At 46.7% G+C, this 16491-nt stretch overlaps 8 protein-coding genes across 8 annotated transcripts; 5 read left to right on the top strand and 3 right to left on the bottom strand.

Annotated features, from left to right (window-relative positions):
- Positions 1-403: 403 nt before the first annotated feature.
- PHATRDRAFT_35345 (predicted protein) lies at positions 404-1432 on the bottom strand (the record flags this gene model as incomplete). The annotated part of the gene is made up of 1 exon (XM_002179657.1): positions 404-1432. One exon carries the CDS (start codon positions 1430-1432, stop codon positions 404-406), a length of 1029 nt encoding a protein of 342 aa, XP_002179693.1.
- A 692-nt stretch (positions 1433-2124) lies between these two features.
- PHATRDRAFT_35344 (predicted protein) lies at positions 2125-2776 on the top strand (the record flags this gene model as incomplete). The annotated part of the gene is made up of 2 exons (XM_002179862.1): positions 2125-2225; positions 2257-2776. The coding sequence occupies 2 exons, from the start codon at positions 2125-2127 to the stop codon at positions 2774-2776; spliced, it is 621 nt and encodes a 206-aa protein (XP_002179898.1).
- Positions 2777-3442: 666 nt separating this feature from the next.
- Positions 3443-4633, bottom strand: PHATRDRAFT_35343 (predicted protein; the record flags this gene model as incomplete). The annotated part of the gene is made up of 1 exon (XM_002179656.1): positions 3443-4633. One exon carries the CDS (start codon positions 4631-4633, stop codon positions 3443-3445), a length of 1191 nt encoding a protein of 396 aa, XP_002179692.1.
- An 896-nt stretch (positions 4634-5529) lies between these two features.
- Positions 5530-6662, top strand: PHATRDRAFT_45606 (predicted protein; the record flags this gene model as incomplete). Its single annotated transcript, XM_002179861.1, has 1 exon — positions 5530-6662. Exon 1 carries the CDS (start codon positions 5562-5564, stop codon positions 6660-6662), a length of 1101 nt encoding a protein of 366 aa, XP_002179897.1. The 5' UTR covers positions 5530-5561.
- Positions 6663-7051: 389 nt separating this feature from the next.
- PHATRDRAFT_45605 (predicted protein) lies at positions 7052-8124 on the bottom strand (the record flags this gene model as incomplete). Its single annotated transcript, XM_002179655.1, has 1 exon — positions 7052-8124. The coding sequence occupies exon 1, from the start codon at positions 8063-8065 to the stop codon at positions 7052-7054; it is 1014 nt and encodes a 337-aa protein (XP_002179691.1). The 5' UTR covers positions 8066-8124.
- A 523-nt stretch (positions 8125-8647) lies between these two features.
- On the top strand, positions 8648-8914 carry PHATRDRAFT_11953 (predicted protein; the record flags this gene model as incomplete). The annotated part of the gene is made up of 1 exon (XM_002179860.1): positions 8648-8914. A coding segment is annotated over one exon (267 nt), but the record flags the coding sequence as incomplete, so codon positions are not given.
- Positions 8915-10150: 1236 nt separating this feature from the next.
- PHATRDRAFT_45604 (predicted protein) lies at positions 10151-12604 on the top strand (the record flags this gene model as incomplete). Its single annotated transcript, XM_002179859.1, has 1 exon — positions 10151-12604. The coding sequence occupies one exon, from the start codon at positions 10151-10153 to the stop codon at positions 12095-12097; it is 1947 nt and encodes a 648-aa protein (XP_002179895.1). The 3' UTR covers positions 12098-12604.
- Positions 12605-14109: 1505 nt separating this feature from the next.
- PHATRDRAFT_45603 (predicted protein) lies at positions 14110-15918 on the top strand (the record flags this gene model as incomplete). Its single annotated transcript, XM_002179858.1, has 5 exons — positions 14110-14198; positions 14449-14721; positions 14893-15341; positions 15369-15444; positions 15523-15918. Exons 1-5 carry the CDS (start codon positions 14115-14117, stop codon positions 15916-15918), a joined length of 1278 nt encoding a protein of 425 aa, XP_002179894.1. The 5' UTR covers positions 14110-14114.
- Between the last annotated feature and the right edge of the window lie 573 nt (positions 15919-16491).

The raw sequence follows: 16491 nt of genomic DNA, 5'->3' as shown, positions 1-16491 counted from the left end.
CAACTGTGATCTCCATCGTCGTTTTGTGTTCTTCAATAATTTCAGTAACGTAAATATATCGAAGTCATATGGTATGAATGAGTGTTGGAACTGGCCATATTACTTTCACTACTTACATCGGAAACTATGTCAACTTCACATCATGCACATGTATAGCATTGACATTGACTGTGAGTACATTTTGGCTCCACTGTTTTGTGTTGACTTCTCAAACTCCGGTACGAAATCACTTACATTAACTGTAAGTGACAACGGCCATTTCGACACTGGTGATCGCTTGATATTCAGCGTGGCCAGGGCGACGCCCTCGATTCCGGGAATGGCAAGTTCTCTTGTTTGTTGCTTCATGTCCCAAATAGGACAGTGCTGAGGACTCTCAGTGAAGGGCAGCAGCAGAAACTAGCTATTGAGAAGCTGCACAAATGAACCCTTTTGCTCGTGGCTCCCCAAGTTGCTCGCGAGCTCCTCCGTCAGCTTTTTGTTGGTAGCTGGCCAAGCGACTCCAGTTAGCTAAAGGATCCGTATCCAAGTCTTTCAATAGCAGTCTTGTTGCAGCTAAGGTGCTAATCTCTCTCCACGCAAGAGGGTGACGTCGAAGCTGTCGCCATGTGGATACTGTATCGTTGTGACCAGGACTCTCAAGCAGACGCAATGATTCTTGGCTTAGTTGAACACGTGTTGGACCACTTTCGGCTTTGTCTGGAATATAACGTTTGTACAGTTTTCGAGCCTGTTCCCACGTCCCGTCAATAACGCATACGTCGAAAGTTTTGTTGTCGTCGTCTTCACATTTAAGTGCATCAAATGTTGTGGCTTCGTCAGAGGGAAACAAAACCAAACTGTCACCTTTCATTGCAATTAAAAACTCTTCCATGCTCTCTTGGAACTCTGGCCCAATCCCGCCAACAATGAGTCGAGAGCGTTGTGGAAAAGCGGCCAAGATAAGCTTTGCTGTGTCGACTGCCAAGCAAATTTCTTTGTGATGCATGAGGACAAAAATTCTATTGATGCGACCGGCAAGAGCAACATTTTCTGCTGGCGTTTCCAAAGACGGACACTCCGGACATATACAGTGGGTGCGCTGCAGCCAGCATCGAGGACAGTCATTATTCCGACGAAATGCTCGGAGACGGTCGTCCAAATTTCGGGCCACGCCCAGCGCTTCACGCTCCGGTGGAGGTAGACTGAGTATTTCAACGTCTGGTTCATAGCGAGTCAAGACATGAGATACAGTGGTTTCTACCTGTTTGAGGAATCTTTCGGTATCGCCGTGTTCCAAAACGGGAGACAACCGTACCATCGTCCGACCACCAGAAAGACCCCTGAGTCTTTGGCGGAAGCTCCCGGATTGCCCCGACATCAACCGAGATCGGCTTAACTGAGGGAACGAAAGTGACGATTTCAAGACGATTAGGATCATGAATAGCTTCATGAAATGAAACTCTGAGCGCAAAAATAGCATAGAGTACCTTTATTATGTATGCCATGCGCTGTGCCAATGGTGGAAAGAAACGGCTCATGGCCGGTGAAGAACATACGAAATACGTTTTGTGAACAGCACCCTCCGGAGTTTCAAACTTTTAAAAATAAAATTACCGTTTCATTATTTTGTAGCAAATCAAGACTTTTCCTTTCATTGCATTTTTTGTGTCACATGCTTCGTCCACTCTGCTGGCCAGAAATAATTATTTTGCGACGAAAATTGCAAGATCGCTATGCCGTGTTCATTCGGGCATCCAAAAGTTCATTGAGCTCTACATTATGGCCCTTGTTCATCTCTTCTGTTGCTGTCAACACAGTTGGCGTTCTTGACAGACGTAACCGCGCTTAGCTCCTTCACTTAGAGGCTCTCCACCATCCGACTCTCACATATTCGAACATCACTCTTCGTTAGCCCGTATACCGGATGAGCACTATGCCAACAAACACTCAAAGGCAAAATAGGCTGTTTGCAAAGAAAATGAATGGGGTGGCTATTTGGACCACCTTTTGTCAAACCAGATGCAATAGTGCGACTCCTCCGATAACAGCTGCCGTACGAATACGGCACAGAGGGAAGGGTCTCACAGTCAATAGATTTTTATTGGTAGTACTTTTCGTTCTGACAGAATTTTCATTTTGTTTATGCTGGAACGTTCTGAATACTCCAACAAGCAGGAGACAATTCTTAACAAGCATTCTGGTATCCTCCGGAATAAGGTTCAGTTCCTTGGAAACACAGGCACGTAATCTCCCGGAGTCTGGTAGTATTGATAGGTCAAAAGTGGGGACAGTGGAAGCGCTGATCCCTATTGTTGCGCTTCAACGCAGCTTGCAGAATGTGGAAAGCAAATTAAAGAACACTCAGGGTGAAGTAAATATTGCGAGTACGCTGCGAGAAGTTCCAAAAGACGAGAGAGCCTTTAAAGCTCTATTTGACGCCTATTCCGACCCCGTTTCCTACAAACAGCGCTTTGTCGACCAGAACGCTTTCTTAGTTTACTACACTAAGGGCTTTGATGGCCCTGGACGAGCTTCAATTGAGCAGGACTTACCAACCCGCCAACCACGTCAGTATGGTGCACGCAACGACGCCTGGATTGCATGGGACAATTTCCTTGCTGAGTACAACTTCCATCTACAAAACCAAGCCAGTTACGGCTCGAAAGACTTGCTGGATCCTCTTTCAGAAGTCATTCATGCATTAGATCGGTATTTAACGCAAGTGCCGGCATCACAATTGGAACAAGCTAGCAATGCACTACCAACCCCAACCGATTCCTTGTTTCTTCCATGATTGCTTTGCTGGCTGCCATTTGTATATAGGGTTGAAAGAGCTACTCTGAATGACTTTTTGCTTGAACTCACTGTCAGTCATAGTCATGAAGGGCCAGATACAATAAACGGTAGATATCGATTAGTGATGTACACCATAATTCTGGAAGGACAAAGAACTAGCCCACGCGCGTCAAAACCAATGCTTTACGAGGTGATACAGGAAGACGGACAAGCCGAGGCTGGTTCTGTTTACATTACTGAAAGGTTGAGTTGGTCTTGTAAACGGATTTAAAGTAACCTTAGCACATTTGATAGCTCGCCAAGCTCAAATGTTTAGCTGTGAAGTGGATTCTACTGACCTATTCACTGTCAGATACCGACAGAGATTGGGCTGACTTTACCTCCATTTGTTCAAAATTGATAAACATTGGAGGTGTTTTGCTGTCCGCTCCAATCGGCGTACGCTCCGACACTACTTTATAGAGCTGACTAGATTTTGTGACATTTTGTCGGCTGAGTAACAGTAAAAGGAAACACTATCGGTAATAGACTTTTTTGTTTTTTAAACGGCAAAAATAGATGAGTAAATATTAGAGGACGCAGTCAGAACCACTCTGGATAAGACGCATTTCGTGTGTCAATTCTACCCCTTCCACAACCATAGAAATTCCTTTTTCTTCCAGATTTACAGCAGCAGTCGCTCTTTACGCCGAAACGTTATATACTTGGGCTTCACAAATTTGGCATCGGCTTGTTTTCTCATGGTAGGTCTACCATTCTCCATAGCAATGAGCAGATCTTTGCGGAGACAACCGTTTTTGTCATAAAGCTTGATCATAGTAGGATCTCCCATGGTTAGATCGCTGCAAGTACTGGCAGTAACGACACTCACAGCATCAGCGTTTAACAGCATAGAGGGGTCTTCCGTGTCGTCAAGATCTCGTCCCCCCAGCATAATCTCTCCTTGTTTGGTTGGCTTGTTTTCAATCAATAAAACGTGGTCGTCGCTTCGATCATCAGATATGGAGTTACAGTCAACGGTAAAGAGATTTTGATTCCACGGTGTTTTGGTGATCGACGTAGTCAAAAGGGCAGGCATCCGAATTTGGCCACTGAGAGAACTTCGCCGTCGTAAAGGTATCTGGGTGCGTCCGTTCAGCAGTTCCAAGCCCCCATCTTGTACGGAGCATTCTTTCGGTAATGTATAGGTAGACCGTTGCCCGTGATTGCTATCTGGAATAAAATAATGAGTGTTTGTGGACAAAGGAGATTCGCGTGCACACGATGGCGATACCAAATTTGCAGGCGCTTTGTTGGCTTGTCCAGCGAAATCAACTACGAATATAGCCGGGTCCCATTCCCTCGTTTTCGACGATGATGTATCGTTTGACAGCAGCGATCTCCTTCGGCCGCTCCGTCCATTGGGTAAAGAGCGGCTATGGACACTCGGTGAAGGAGTATCCACGTCCAAAGTCTCCACAGTCTGTTTAGTTCGAGAAGAATTATGTTTACTGTTCACCATTGAACAATGCGAACGTGTTTTTGAGACAATTTTCTCGGGATCTGGTTGTATGGAACATATTGATTGGGTACGTTCTGTGGTGCATTTGGAGTCCGTGGATGCAGTCGTCGCGAGGACTGCCAACTCCTTACTCGACGGCGTGCGCTTCGAGGGGGGCTCCTTGGCGCGACCGAATATTCCGGAAGTGCTACCGCGTCTCGAGTACTCCTTTTTCATGGCAGTGCGATTGCTCCGCGTCGAACTTGAGACAATCTGCACACGGTAATCATCTTCCGTCGTGGGTGTCGGCTTGTCCTCTTTATTAGTATCGCTATCGCCAGAAATGAGCAATCTACGCAATCTGAGTGAAAACATATTGTCAGGCAAGACAACGCTATCTGATTGGGAATTCAAGCAGTATTCTCTCCTTTTCAATACAACAGCGCTCTCGATTTAACCACAATTTCTTTCTCTTCGCTGACGATTGCTGTGGAACGGTTAGACTGTGAGTGGACTCAGACATGGAAGGATTTGGACTGCCTGGATGAGCCGACTCTGCCCCACGTGAGAAAATGGAGTTGTATCGTTCATTCATTCACAGTCAGACTAGTCGTGGCACGCGCAAAATAAAAGCAGATGCATTTTATCATGAATAAGCCCTTTTCAGTTATCGATATTTATTTTGCCTATGATAAAATGTCAATTAGCAGGGAAGATCGAGTAGCTCTCAATGTGTCGATTATAGAGATTTTCTCACTACAATTCCCTACCACTCCACATACGGTTAAGATATTAACCGTCGTGGGTAGCATGGCTTGTACTCGGGACTGTTTTCAATCAATCATCCCATATCTCCATCTCATAAGTGTTAAGTGTAAGTCTTGGTCGCTTCCCCCGAACGGGAACGCACCACGCTTCATTTCTTTCCATCGGATCGTGCCCGTGTTGTGTATCCTCGGATGGCCTTTTCGGATGGTATCCAATCCCAATCGCAAAACAGACATGATTTTGGCTAACTGGAAATCATTATGAGCGCTAGCATTCGCTAGAGAGGGACTCCCTCGCAAATTTAAGCACACACTTCAGGGAAAATCTGGGACTTGACTATTTCGTTCTGTTCCCGAACCGAAATGATTTGACGGATAAACAGACAGACATGATGCATACCCTCTAGGACACTTGTCAGGTACTGGGTACCGTAAGTACCTATACCATGGTTGTCTTCCGAAAAGCCAAACGAAGCTCGATGTTACCATGATTCTCTCTGTCATCTACTGTCAGAAATCAGAAAAGTGACCCGACCATGAACAGCTTACTGTTCCCATTGCGGTGCTATCGCTTAAACAGTGTTTCTGCCGGAATCTGGAAAAAGACGACTAGGATTCACGCTCCCTATGTTCGTTCGTTTTCATCCTCGGGTCCTAATCGATTCCATCTTCCTTTCGTTTCCTCCTCGAAGCGTCAGAGTTCAACGAAGATTCCTACGTATGTTTGGATGACGGTCGGAGGATCCTCGGTACTAGTTGCTTACTGCTACGTTTCTTTTCTAGACCGGGCGCCTTTAACGTCACGGTTACGATGGATCGCGACTTCACCCGACTGGGAGGAATCCATGGGAGACCAAGAATATCGAAAACTGATACAGCATTTTCGGTCAGACGTTCTGCCACCATCTCACCGGGCATCTATTACGGTCCATCGGGTAGGACACCGTATTACCGAGGCGGCTCTGGATTTTGCTAAAACATACAGCCTACACTCCTACGTTCAAAATTCCCGACCCTACACCTATTCAGTTGTGCGGTCGGATACGGCCAACGCCTTTGTGCTGCCGGGAAATCACGTATTCGTCATGACGGGCTTGTTTAAGTTTGTGAAGAATGAGGATGAGCTCGCCGCCGTCCTCGGGCACGAAATGGCGCACAACTTGGCACGACACGCCGGCGAAAAAGTGTCGGGCTCCATTGTCGTCAATATCCTAGCCCGCATATCGCTGCTCATTGATCCGTCGGGAATTCTGATGACGTTCTTGTTGCCCGCCGCCACAGTGTTGCGAGAATTACCAAACAGTCGACAGCAAGAAACCGAAGCGGATCATATCGGTTTGCATCTGGCCGCCAGAGCCTGTTACGATCCGCGTGCCGCTCAACGTGTTTTTGGAGCGATGAAAGCGGCCGAGACTTCGGATGTCCAAAGATCTCCCGAATTTTTATCCACGCATCCAACACATGATCGACGACTGGAAGATTTGGCAACGTTTATGCCGGAGGCGCTAGCAATAGTGGAGCGAGACGCCGATCGTTGCCGGCACATACGAGCAGATATGTCGTTGGCGAGGCAACGTGCAGTTCGGGAAGCACAAATAAGCAACACACAGTCGTACAAGAACAATCGCGAACGGTGAAAGCTTGTTTCGAAAGTTCGTCCTGATGCGTGTGGAGAATGTCACATTTCTGCTGGAGTTCTTCGGTCTGATTGGAAAGCACGATTCCATTTCTCATGAAGGAAATCGTTTGAACAGTGTTTCACAGCCAGCGAATTTGCAAAAACACATCCTTTCTTCTGTCTAATTGTTACAATCTCCATTTTTCTCTATTTGGCTTGGAAGCAAAGGCCAAGCAATCACAACATTGCATTCATGTGATATTTAGTGGCCGTTGGCTGGTGGGCCCTGGCTCAGGGGGTGGAATTCGCAAACCGTGCAAAATATCGAGTATTGGCCTTTAGACGGTTTTTGTGGAATATATGCACGTATACTAACTGTATGATTATTCATGAATCTAAATGTGCCCCTCATGTTTTCATCATTTCCTGGAGTTTCATTGACAAGTAGTCACTACTCGTGATAGGCTCGTACTTTGGCAACGACCCGTGCTTCGTGAATGTGTCGTGCACTTTGACGATAGAATTGCTATCGGGGTCGACAAAAAAGGCAATTGAAAAACGTTCGCGCGCCGCCATTTCCGCGTTGGCGACAATAACTCGATGTGCAGTAGCTCGCCAAACATCGTTGGTCCATCTCGCCATTAGAGCCCCGGTATTGACAATGGCGCCCTGCGGGCCGTCATTCGGCAAGACCACGTCGATCCAGCCCTCATTCTCGCCTCCTGCCTGTCCGCCAGCTTCGCCGCCTTCCACTGGTTTGATCTGGAGCCCTTCGACACCGTTCTCGCCCAGCAACAAAAAAGTAAAAGCTCCGAAATCTGTATGCTCGCCAATGCGAATTGGACGATCGGTCGACTCAGCAGAAGTATCATCCAGCTCACATGCAGGATAGTGCAAAAACCGAATTGTACACAAATCCAGGTCCACCAGGGCGTTTGCAAAGAAATCCAAAGGCAAGCTCAACGCCAAAGCACAGGCTATGGCGTACCGTCGAGCAAGGTCCCTGTATTTTGCTTGTAGTTTTTCAGTAACTTCCACGAACGAGTCGGGGCATCCCGACAGGTCGTTTTGTCTCTTTGGAGGAAAACTTAGATTAAAGGCTTCTTTGAGTTCATTGGGCCGCGACCGATTAATGGACTCCGACAATACTGGGGCAAATCCCATATTGTCTTTCGGATTGATTCGTCGCAGATGGGTTTTTTTGAAATCTTCGCTCAGATCAAAAAGCTCTTTGGAAGATTGGAAAGCCTGAGAGCGCAAGCCGTCCGACAAGCCGAAATTTATAATATGTAGAAATCCGTGGTTCCGGCATACTTCATCCATTTGCTTGGCTACTGCGACTTGCTCAGATGTTGGCTCCGTGCCGATCACAGCGCCTTCCTCATTCAAAAAGGGTGCAAAATCAATGGTTGGGATCGACATTTTCGTGAAATATTACTAAACACGTCCAGCAAGTGTTACTACAGTCTTGGTGTTTTAACTGTAAACAGCCAAAATGGGTTTTTTCTTCGCGGATCAATTTTACTCACAGTCAGTCAAATCAAAAATTTTACTGCCGTCCAGAAAAAGCGAAGCTGGAAAAAGTGAGACAGAAGCCGACATGATCGTCCACAACGTTTCTCAGAATACCTATCTAGCTCAAGAAAAAAAGGCACAACATGATTCGAGCTGAAAGTCTCCTAGACAAACAAACAATCCGAAACGACATGGCCTATACTGTTAAAGAGAGTGAACCTTCGAATTACACTTACATTAATAGCGAATTGTTGGGATATACTGACAGACACCACAGTCCAGCGAGGCAGCGACAAGGGTCGAGAGCAATCGAAGTAATCCTGCCATGAAGTCACGATTTGCTTTTGCGCAAAATCGTTTGTCTACCTCTGCTTGGACTCCATATAACTGATCATGTTTCTAATTACCACCAGATCAATGGTGCGGACCTTCGTGCGGGAAAGTCTACCAGCCGTTACCGTCTCCGCGGCGGGTGCAGGCACCGGTAACATGCCAGCAACAACCAGTCAAGTTCGGTTTCGCAGCAACCGATCGCGGCGAGGTCTCTACGATGGCAAGGACGTTCGTACGGGTAACAATGTATCCTTTAGTATGAGAGCCACCAAGCGCACGTTCAAGCCTAATGTGATGATTAAACGCGTGTATTCGGAAATTTTGGACGAGATGGTGAAGTTCCATTTGACCACGTCGACGCTGCGATCCATCGACAAGGCTGGCGGTCTGGACAATTATCTGTTGAAGAACGAATATAAAGAAGGTGAAGGATTCGTTACCAAAGAGCGCATTTTGCGTCAACTGAAGTATCAAGAACGAATGGCACAAGAGACCGCCGAGCCAGCACCATAGTTTGACATTGCTTCCTGCTACGGGCTTTAAATCTGGATCGAACGTGAACATTCAAAGTTCGGCGACTGCAAAATGCAGGGCTCGCTCGGCTTGTATTCTGAGGTAGTTGTAGCGAATCTATTTAGAGCATGCATTTCTCGATGCCTATTACGAAAAAAATTGGAATAGCTTCCGGAGGATCCCTGCTGGCATGGGATGCTTTTTTAGTGAGTCTCACACTATGATGAAGGGAATTGGCACTAAGTATTAGCACGCTGACCTTGGCCTTAAGTTACACTTTATCGTTGCAGTAGCTACCGAATGCGAAGGCTGCAGCCAATTATGTTTGTGTGCTGGTGGAGGGTTAGAAAGTAGCAACGTACCCTGCTTGACGTTTTATACGACATACCAGTGGCTGGGCTTTTCTATTCCAAAAAGTCTCTCCTTATCTCCGTGTATATACTTGTCGTGATCGGACGATCTTTCGCAAGGCTCTCTCGTGCATGTTGTGGTATCGGTAGAACGTAACGGGTCGCAGATTCGTTTTGGCCTGTTTCGGGTCCACAACTACACTCCTTATCAACCAACCAATTTAGAGGTGTAAGCTTGACTACTCACTAACTTGTGAGAGTATAAGACTCTATTTGACTATTCCCGGATTCATAAAAAGCTCTCAAACCCGTGTGAACAGAACTCTTCAGGCTTGCCGGGCATCGTCCTTAGATAACCAATCCCAATGGATACCTACATAGTTTTATTCACGTCCTTGTAGTATTGCGCTTTGTACTCTTGCATCGAGCGTGATAAAAGCAAATACGTAGTCTGAGTCTTGTAATAGTGTCCTGTTGCCAGCGAAAAGAAATGACTTATATTATGAAAAAAGCGACATAAGACTCTCATGTCGCGAAGAAAGCGCACCGATGCCTTTTTGTTCGGGTGTGACACAGTGAATAGAAGAGACGCAATGGCAGACCCGACAGTGCCCGCGAAGCACCACTTGAGACGACGATGCTTTCCGCCCTCTCGGGGCAACCAGAACGTTTCCCACCAAAACAAAGAAAGAAGCGGAAGTCATTTGGTAGAATAATGGATGCCACAGTATAGAGAAAGAGCTGCTGATTCACAGTAAAATGGACAAGCAACGGCGACGGAGGGGGATAAGACACGATGGGACTCGAAGCGATGGTACGTAGCGACAAAGAAATTGCACCAGCATTTCCCTCCGTCGGAGACGACAGAGACTCCGATACACCTTCTTTTGTGCAACTCGTTGCTAACGTGCACTTTGTGCCACGCCGACGCGTCCCAGTTATGCCACTTGTGCTCAATCGGACCAAAACAACAGCCGATATCAAGCGGACTGCGCCGCCGGATGGTGCCGAAAACAACGTCCACGACGAAACCAGTCCAACGGAGTTGTCCGCATCCAGTTGTACGCCGACTGCGACACCGACACGCGAAAGCCACGTTGCTAACGCGAACATTGCGACTCCCGACACCGAAGAATGGGAATGCGATGCAACGCCTCTCTTGCTGCGACGGATGCGGTCGCTAGATATAGACTGGTCGGATACGAGTCCGTTCCCATCACGACAGAGGCCCAACAGACTCGATGACGATATAGAAACGGCGTCGATGTTGTCAATGGGGTCTACCAGTTTTGTGTCATCAACGCCACGACGCAATCCAACTCGGCCCCGTAATCCAATTGCGGTGATTGTGACGACACCCGATTTTCCATCGACTCGCTGTCGGCGTGCTTCCAATACGAATACACACAGTCCCAGCGACTCCGTATTTGACCGGTTGTACCAGCACGGCCGTGCAAAAATACGTGCCGAACGGGAACGATCGACACAGTACCCATCGCGAACGACAAATAGGTCTGCAAATACGTTCCGTCAGCGTGGGTCGAGTGGAATGTCAATTATTTCCAGTGATTCGCCCCTGCATCCGAGTGAAGACTCCATATACGAACGTTTATATCGCAACGAAACTCGATCCCCACGTCGACTTTCCACCTGGTCGCCGAGTGATTCGTCTTCACTGCAATCCAGCACATCTTCCTGGCAACGAAGACTAGATTACACTCCGCCAATGGACGTTCGGAAAAGGAGACAACGTTCTCGTCTGACATCAAGGTCCGCAAATTCCACAAATGCTTCTACAGCGGAGGCAACTGTCAACGCGAACTCTGTTTTTGAACGATTGTACCGTCGGGAACCCCGGCCTCGATCCAACTTGTACAGTTTACCCATTCATCAACGGAGACTTCCCAGCGTGAACGGCACTAAACGACAGATAACCGAGTCAATAGGCTGCTCGGCAGCTTCTCACCCAGAGAATCCAAGTGATTCCGAACTTGAATTGTTGGCGCACGAGATATCGCTGCTAACCAAAGAAGGACACGTGACTGACGACGGGTCGACTTCGACGACGACGAGGAAAGATTCCGAGCTGTCCATGTTAGCCCAGGAATTGGCTTTGCTTGCTGACGGACTAGAAGATGAGGACTCGGAGGATATGAGGGGTTTTGAGCTGGTTGAGCCAAATCTTTCTTCCACGTGGTGGATTGAATCGCAGATAATTGCTTTGCAAGCTGCTTGGAGATTGCGACAAAGACGTGCTGCTTTGAACCGCGAAAGAAAGTATGCAATCACAATTCAGGCGTATTGGAGAGTCTATCAGGTGCGCAAGCAAAGATGGCTGGCCTTTACAAAAATATTGGAAATTCAGAAAGTCATCAGAGGATATCTCGCCCGCCAAATGTTTAGGAATATGATAAATCGATGGAATGGCGACAGACATGAAGTCGCTTCGATTTCAGTTCTGCAGCGTGCTTGGCGTTCTTTATCAGCAAGGCAAAAATTTCGTGGCACGAAGCTTTCCGTTTTAAAGGTTCAAGCGACTTGGCGAATGTATGTTCAGAGAACTTCATACCAAGATATTTTGGAAAGGTTGGAAAATGAATCCTTTAGATCATTATTTGGGAATTCCAAAACTTTGCACGACAACGATGATTTTATCGGTAGCCATATATCCGATAGAGCAAACGTTGACCGTTTCCAAATCCTGCGCACAATCGAAACCAAGATACACGAGCGTATCCCGTGAAGATCCAGTCTGTATGGCGTGGCCACAAAAGTCGCCTTGTGTTGCCTCAGCAGCTGAGTGCTTGTCGATTCGCTGCATCTATAGTGAGTATCCAAAGCTGGTGGAGAAGTTATTCTACTAGAAGAGATTTACAATCACTGGAGAAAGCAGCAGTTAAAGTTCAATCCATTTGGAGAATGCACTCTCTCCTTGGATACCTCAAGATCAGGAATGCCTCCAGTACCGTGATTCAGTCGGCATATCTTGGTTATGTTTTGAGATTATGTTTGTTTCGAAGAAGGGCGGCCATTCGAAGATTAGAGCAGAGATATATTAAGAGACTTCGCAGAACCCATCAGGTCCGAGAAAATTATGCGTCAGCAATCCTCCAAAGTTGCTGGAGAATGCATACAATAAGGGATGACTACGTGTACCTTCGATACAATTCTATTATGGTTCAGTCATTTATAAGGAAAGCTGTGGTTCGTACCAGATTCTTGAAAGAACTGGCAGCCATTATAACCATCGAACAATGGTGGAGACGGTGGGCTCTCCACTTGCTGACTTTGAAAGAAACGATGGCTAGAGGAGCAAGAAATGATGGAGCAACAAAAATTCAGGCCATCTGGCGAGCTTATCATGAAAGCCGTATTGTGCGTACCTTGCGATCGAAAGTTATTTTAATCCAATCGGTAGCTCGACAGCGATCTTGCAACAATTTACTGAAAAATAGGAACGATGACAGATTGGCGCTCCAAGTTGTACGCATGACGGTTCATGACCAGGAGGCAGTACTGGCTAGTTATTCCACCCTATTCGCAAAGCATTCTACAGGTGGAGCCCAAGTGAGGCAAACTAAAAGTAATCAGACCGTGGCACCTGCTACAATCATTCAGAAGACATGGCGAATGTCTACCGCGTTCAAGCGATACTCGACGCTTCGAAGCTCGTCAATTCTGCTTCAAAGCATAATCCGTCAACGCCATACCACAAAGATATTGATGAGCTATCCTAAACATGCAATCGCGATACAAACATTTTGGAGAAAAGTTCGTTGTGTTTTGAACCTTCGTTTCATTAAAAGCCGAACAGTCACTATTCAATCGCATATTCGTTGCCATTGCAAGAGATTGACATTTTTAAGAAAAGGTCGTGCTCTACGACTCATACAACGATCATGGCGACTTTGGCGAGCTCAGATTGCCTTCCGTGACCGACGACTACATGCTATTTTGATCCAGGCCAAGGCAAGATGCTACCTCCACCGTCGAAACTATTCCTGGTACCGACGGGCGGCAACACATATTCAATCTCGATGGAGAGTGTCAGAAGCTGGAGTCAATTTTCGTAGAGTACGTACATCCGCACTGATTCTACAGAGCCATTTCCGGCAAGTTAAGGTAAAGTCAAAATGGCGTAAGCTACAAGAGTCGTTAATCATGATGCAGCAATGCTGGCGGTTGTATGCAGCTCGATCGAAATTCTTGTCCTGTAAATTCCGCTCCATCGTTATCCAGGCCTTCTTTCGTGGTGTTAGCGCCCGTACCAGATATGTTCGGGCAATTAAAGGTTCAACAGATATACAGAAATGTTGGAGGAGATACATAGTCAGAGCTGGGTTGCAGCACTTGCGATCCGCAACAATCATTGTGCAAAACTCATTTCGAGCCGTAAGAGAGAAAGACAGCTACGTGAAGTCACGTATGTGCGCAATCATGATTCAAGCTATCTGGAGGCGCTTTTGGGGACAACACTTGTTCCGCCTGAAGCAGACTAGTGCAATTGCGATACAATCGCTTTGGCGGGTGCGATTAGCATTTCGCGTGTATCTATCACGTGCGGCATTCTGCTCGAAAAAACAGCAGATAAAACGCCAAATGTCTGCTGTCGCGATCCAAAAAGCGTGGCGTGTGCTCAGGGCAACGACAGAGTTCAACAAAGTTTTATTTTCTATTGTAAAGCTTCAAACGTGTCTCAGGGGATGGAAGCAAAAAAATGCTCTCCGTAGGCAGATAGCCGCAGTGTTGGCTCTGCAAAAATGGTTCAAAACGCTGCTTGCTGCACGACTTGTTTCCAGGAAGCGACGATGGGCGAGTTCAGTGAAATTACAATCGATGGTGAGGTCAGCAATATGGTCTCGTATGCTTCGCAAAGCACGAAGCGCCGCAGCTTTGATACAGCGAAATTATAGAATGTGCCGCTGGAGAAATGCATACAGATCAAGTCAGATCTCCTGCGTTGTTATCCAGTCATGGTGGAGAAAAATTCACACGAAGCGACAACTTGCCACATTGTGTACCTCCGTTCTTAGGATTCAAGCCTCCTGGAGATCAAGACACAACAGAGTCAAGCTTCTTGACTTACGTGAACAGCTTTTTACTCAAAGGAAAGTACGGGCAAATCATGCCCGGTGCTTGGCGTCAAAATCATCTGCCAACCGAACTTTGACACCCTTATTACATCGAGAAGCTCAGCGTATTCAGGCTTGCATTCGAAGACATCGCTCTGAGACTGACTACACCCTGTTGAAGGAAGCCGTGCGAAGAGTCCAACTCATGTACTATGTCTCTAGACTCACACAAAAGACTGACCAAGCAAAGCGGGCCGTCGCTTTGCTTACAAGTAGCATTGACGGCCAGCTCTCGGTAAGAGCGGGGTTTGTTGCACTGTTGCATTTACAATTGGTATTCGCGTCGAAGATCCCATCCAGTGTTGTCCGTCTTGTTCGCGAATCTGACATATGCTCAAGGATGCGGCTCAAAGCTTGGAAAAGTGAAAAAGCAACCGCGGAAAATGTAATTTGTGTTCTCATACAGCGAAGCTACCGTTTGTATCGACAACGCCAGCGAGCTGCTTTCTTTTTGAGACGCTATCCTTGCAATCAAGGTAAAACCAATACAGCATCCTTTTTTGCAGCTCCCGACGCCACCAAAAACCCGAATGATCGTCGCGCTGTGAGTGTCAAAGTAATTCAGCAACTGGATCAGCAACGTTTGCTGGTTAAGTTTTGCCATGAGACTTTTTTGCGCCAACGGTTTGCTGCGATGGTCTTGCAAGGATTTTGGCGAGAGCTTATGGCGCTGAGGTCTCACCAAGCCGATGGTCGTCGCAATGTAATCGCCACTCGTGGAGCGGAACCTTTTGCTGATGGTAAACAACACGTGCTCCGCCTCCACCAAGAAAAAAGATCTCTGTATTGTTATCGAGCCGAATTCGCTGCCAGTATCATTCAGTTGCGTGTTCGTAAATACTTCTTCAAATGCAGGTACGAATCAAACATTGCAATCTGTAGTTTTCGAAGACATCATGCTGCCCGGGTCCTCCAAAACTTTGCACGTCAAGTTTACATACTACGACTGAGGAACAAAGTTATCGCAAAATATATTTGTGACCGCCATGCTGCACGTATTTTACAGATTTGGTTTCGAAACATACTGTGTCTTCAGAGAAAAGCGATTGTCCAGATCCAACAACAAAAAGCTCTCTATGTACTCCAGAAATTTGGTCGACGTGTTCTGTTAGACTCAAAGTCTGCCGTCGAGGTTGCTGTGAAGAAATTGCTTAAAACGATTGATGCTTCCTCCCGCCAGCACACGAGAGATCTTCTGACAGCAAGGGGTGGCAACCTTTGCCTAGACCGCTACGCACTTTATGTGCATCAGCAACAAGGGGATATACGTGGGAACGAGCATGCTGCGAGGTTTTCTTATTCCAAAAGCAGTTGGCTAGACGACAGCCTACACCTGTCCGCTCAAGCTCACAACATTGCTCCGAGAGAAGACGCATTCGAATCTCTTCTTTCGCCGATCAAGCCAGTACGCGAGCCTTCCTGTTCGCCATAACACAGCTACACTCTGACAGATCAATAAACCTTTTTGGCGAATAGAGAAAAAGGTTTCTCGGTGACTCGATGAAAATACTCGTCCCTTTAGCCGTGTTGCTAATTTCATGGTAGGACGAAGCGAAAAGTAAGGAAATTTTCATAGGCTAAAACAGCTTTTTGAAGTGATATGATGTTGGAAACGTTTGGACCACAATTGCGGCATGAGAAAGTACAGAAAATCGCTGCGGATCAGGAAAATCAACAGCAACAGCAAAAATAACATCCAGTCAACAACGTAGCAACGGAACTTTTGTCGTTTTTCGGAAGAAACACCGAGACCATTTAAGCAATTGGCCCGGCCAACACGATTCCCCCAAACCATAGTGGATGCGTTGCCGGGCTAGAGAAGACAGCGATTATTATCTAGCGATTCTACTGTCTTCCCGCATGCTTTCTCAGCGCTAATACAGTTTTTGTGTGGCACGGAAGTAATGGAATGTGTTTTGCTATGTGATCCATGTACACCGCTGATTTTTCACATACACAATTGACAGTGATGAAATCATCTGCCACGAGTAAATGCAAAAACATC

Source organism: Phaeodactylum tricornutum, chromosome 7 (genome assembly GCF_000150955.2).
Source record: "Phaeodactylum tricornutum CCAP 1055/1 chromosome 7, whole genome shotgun sequence".
NCBI lineage: Eukaryota > Bacillariophyta > Bacillariophyceae > Surirellales > Neidiaceae > Phaeodactylum > Phaeodactylum tricornutum.
Note: the sequence above shows the minus strand (reverse complement) of the source record. Positions and strands in the feature narration are given on the sequence as shown.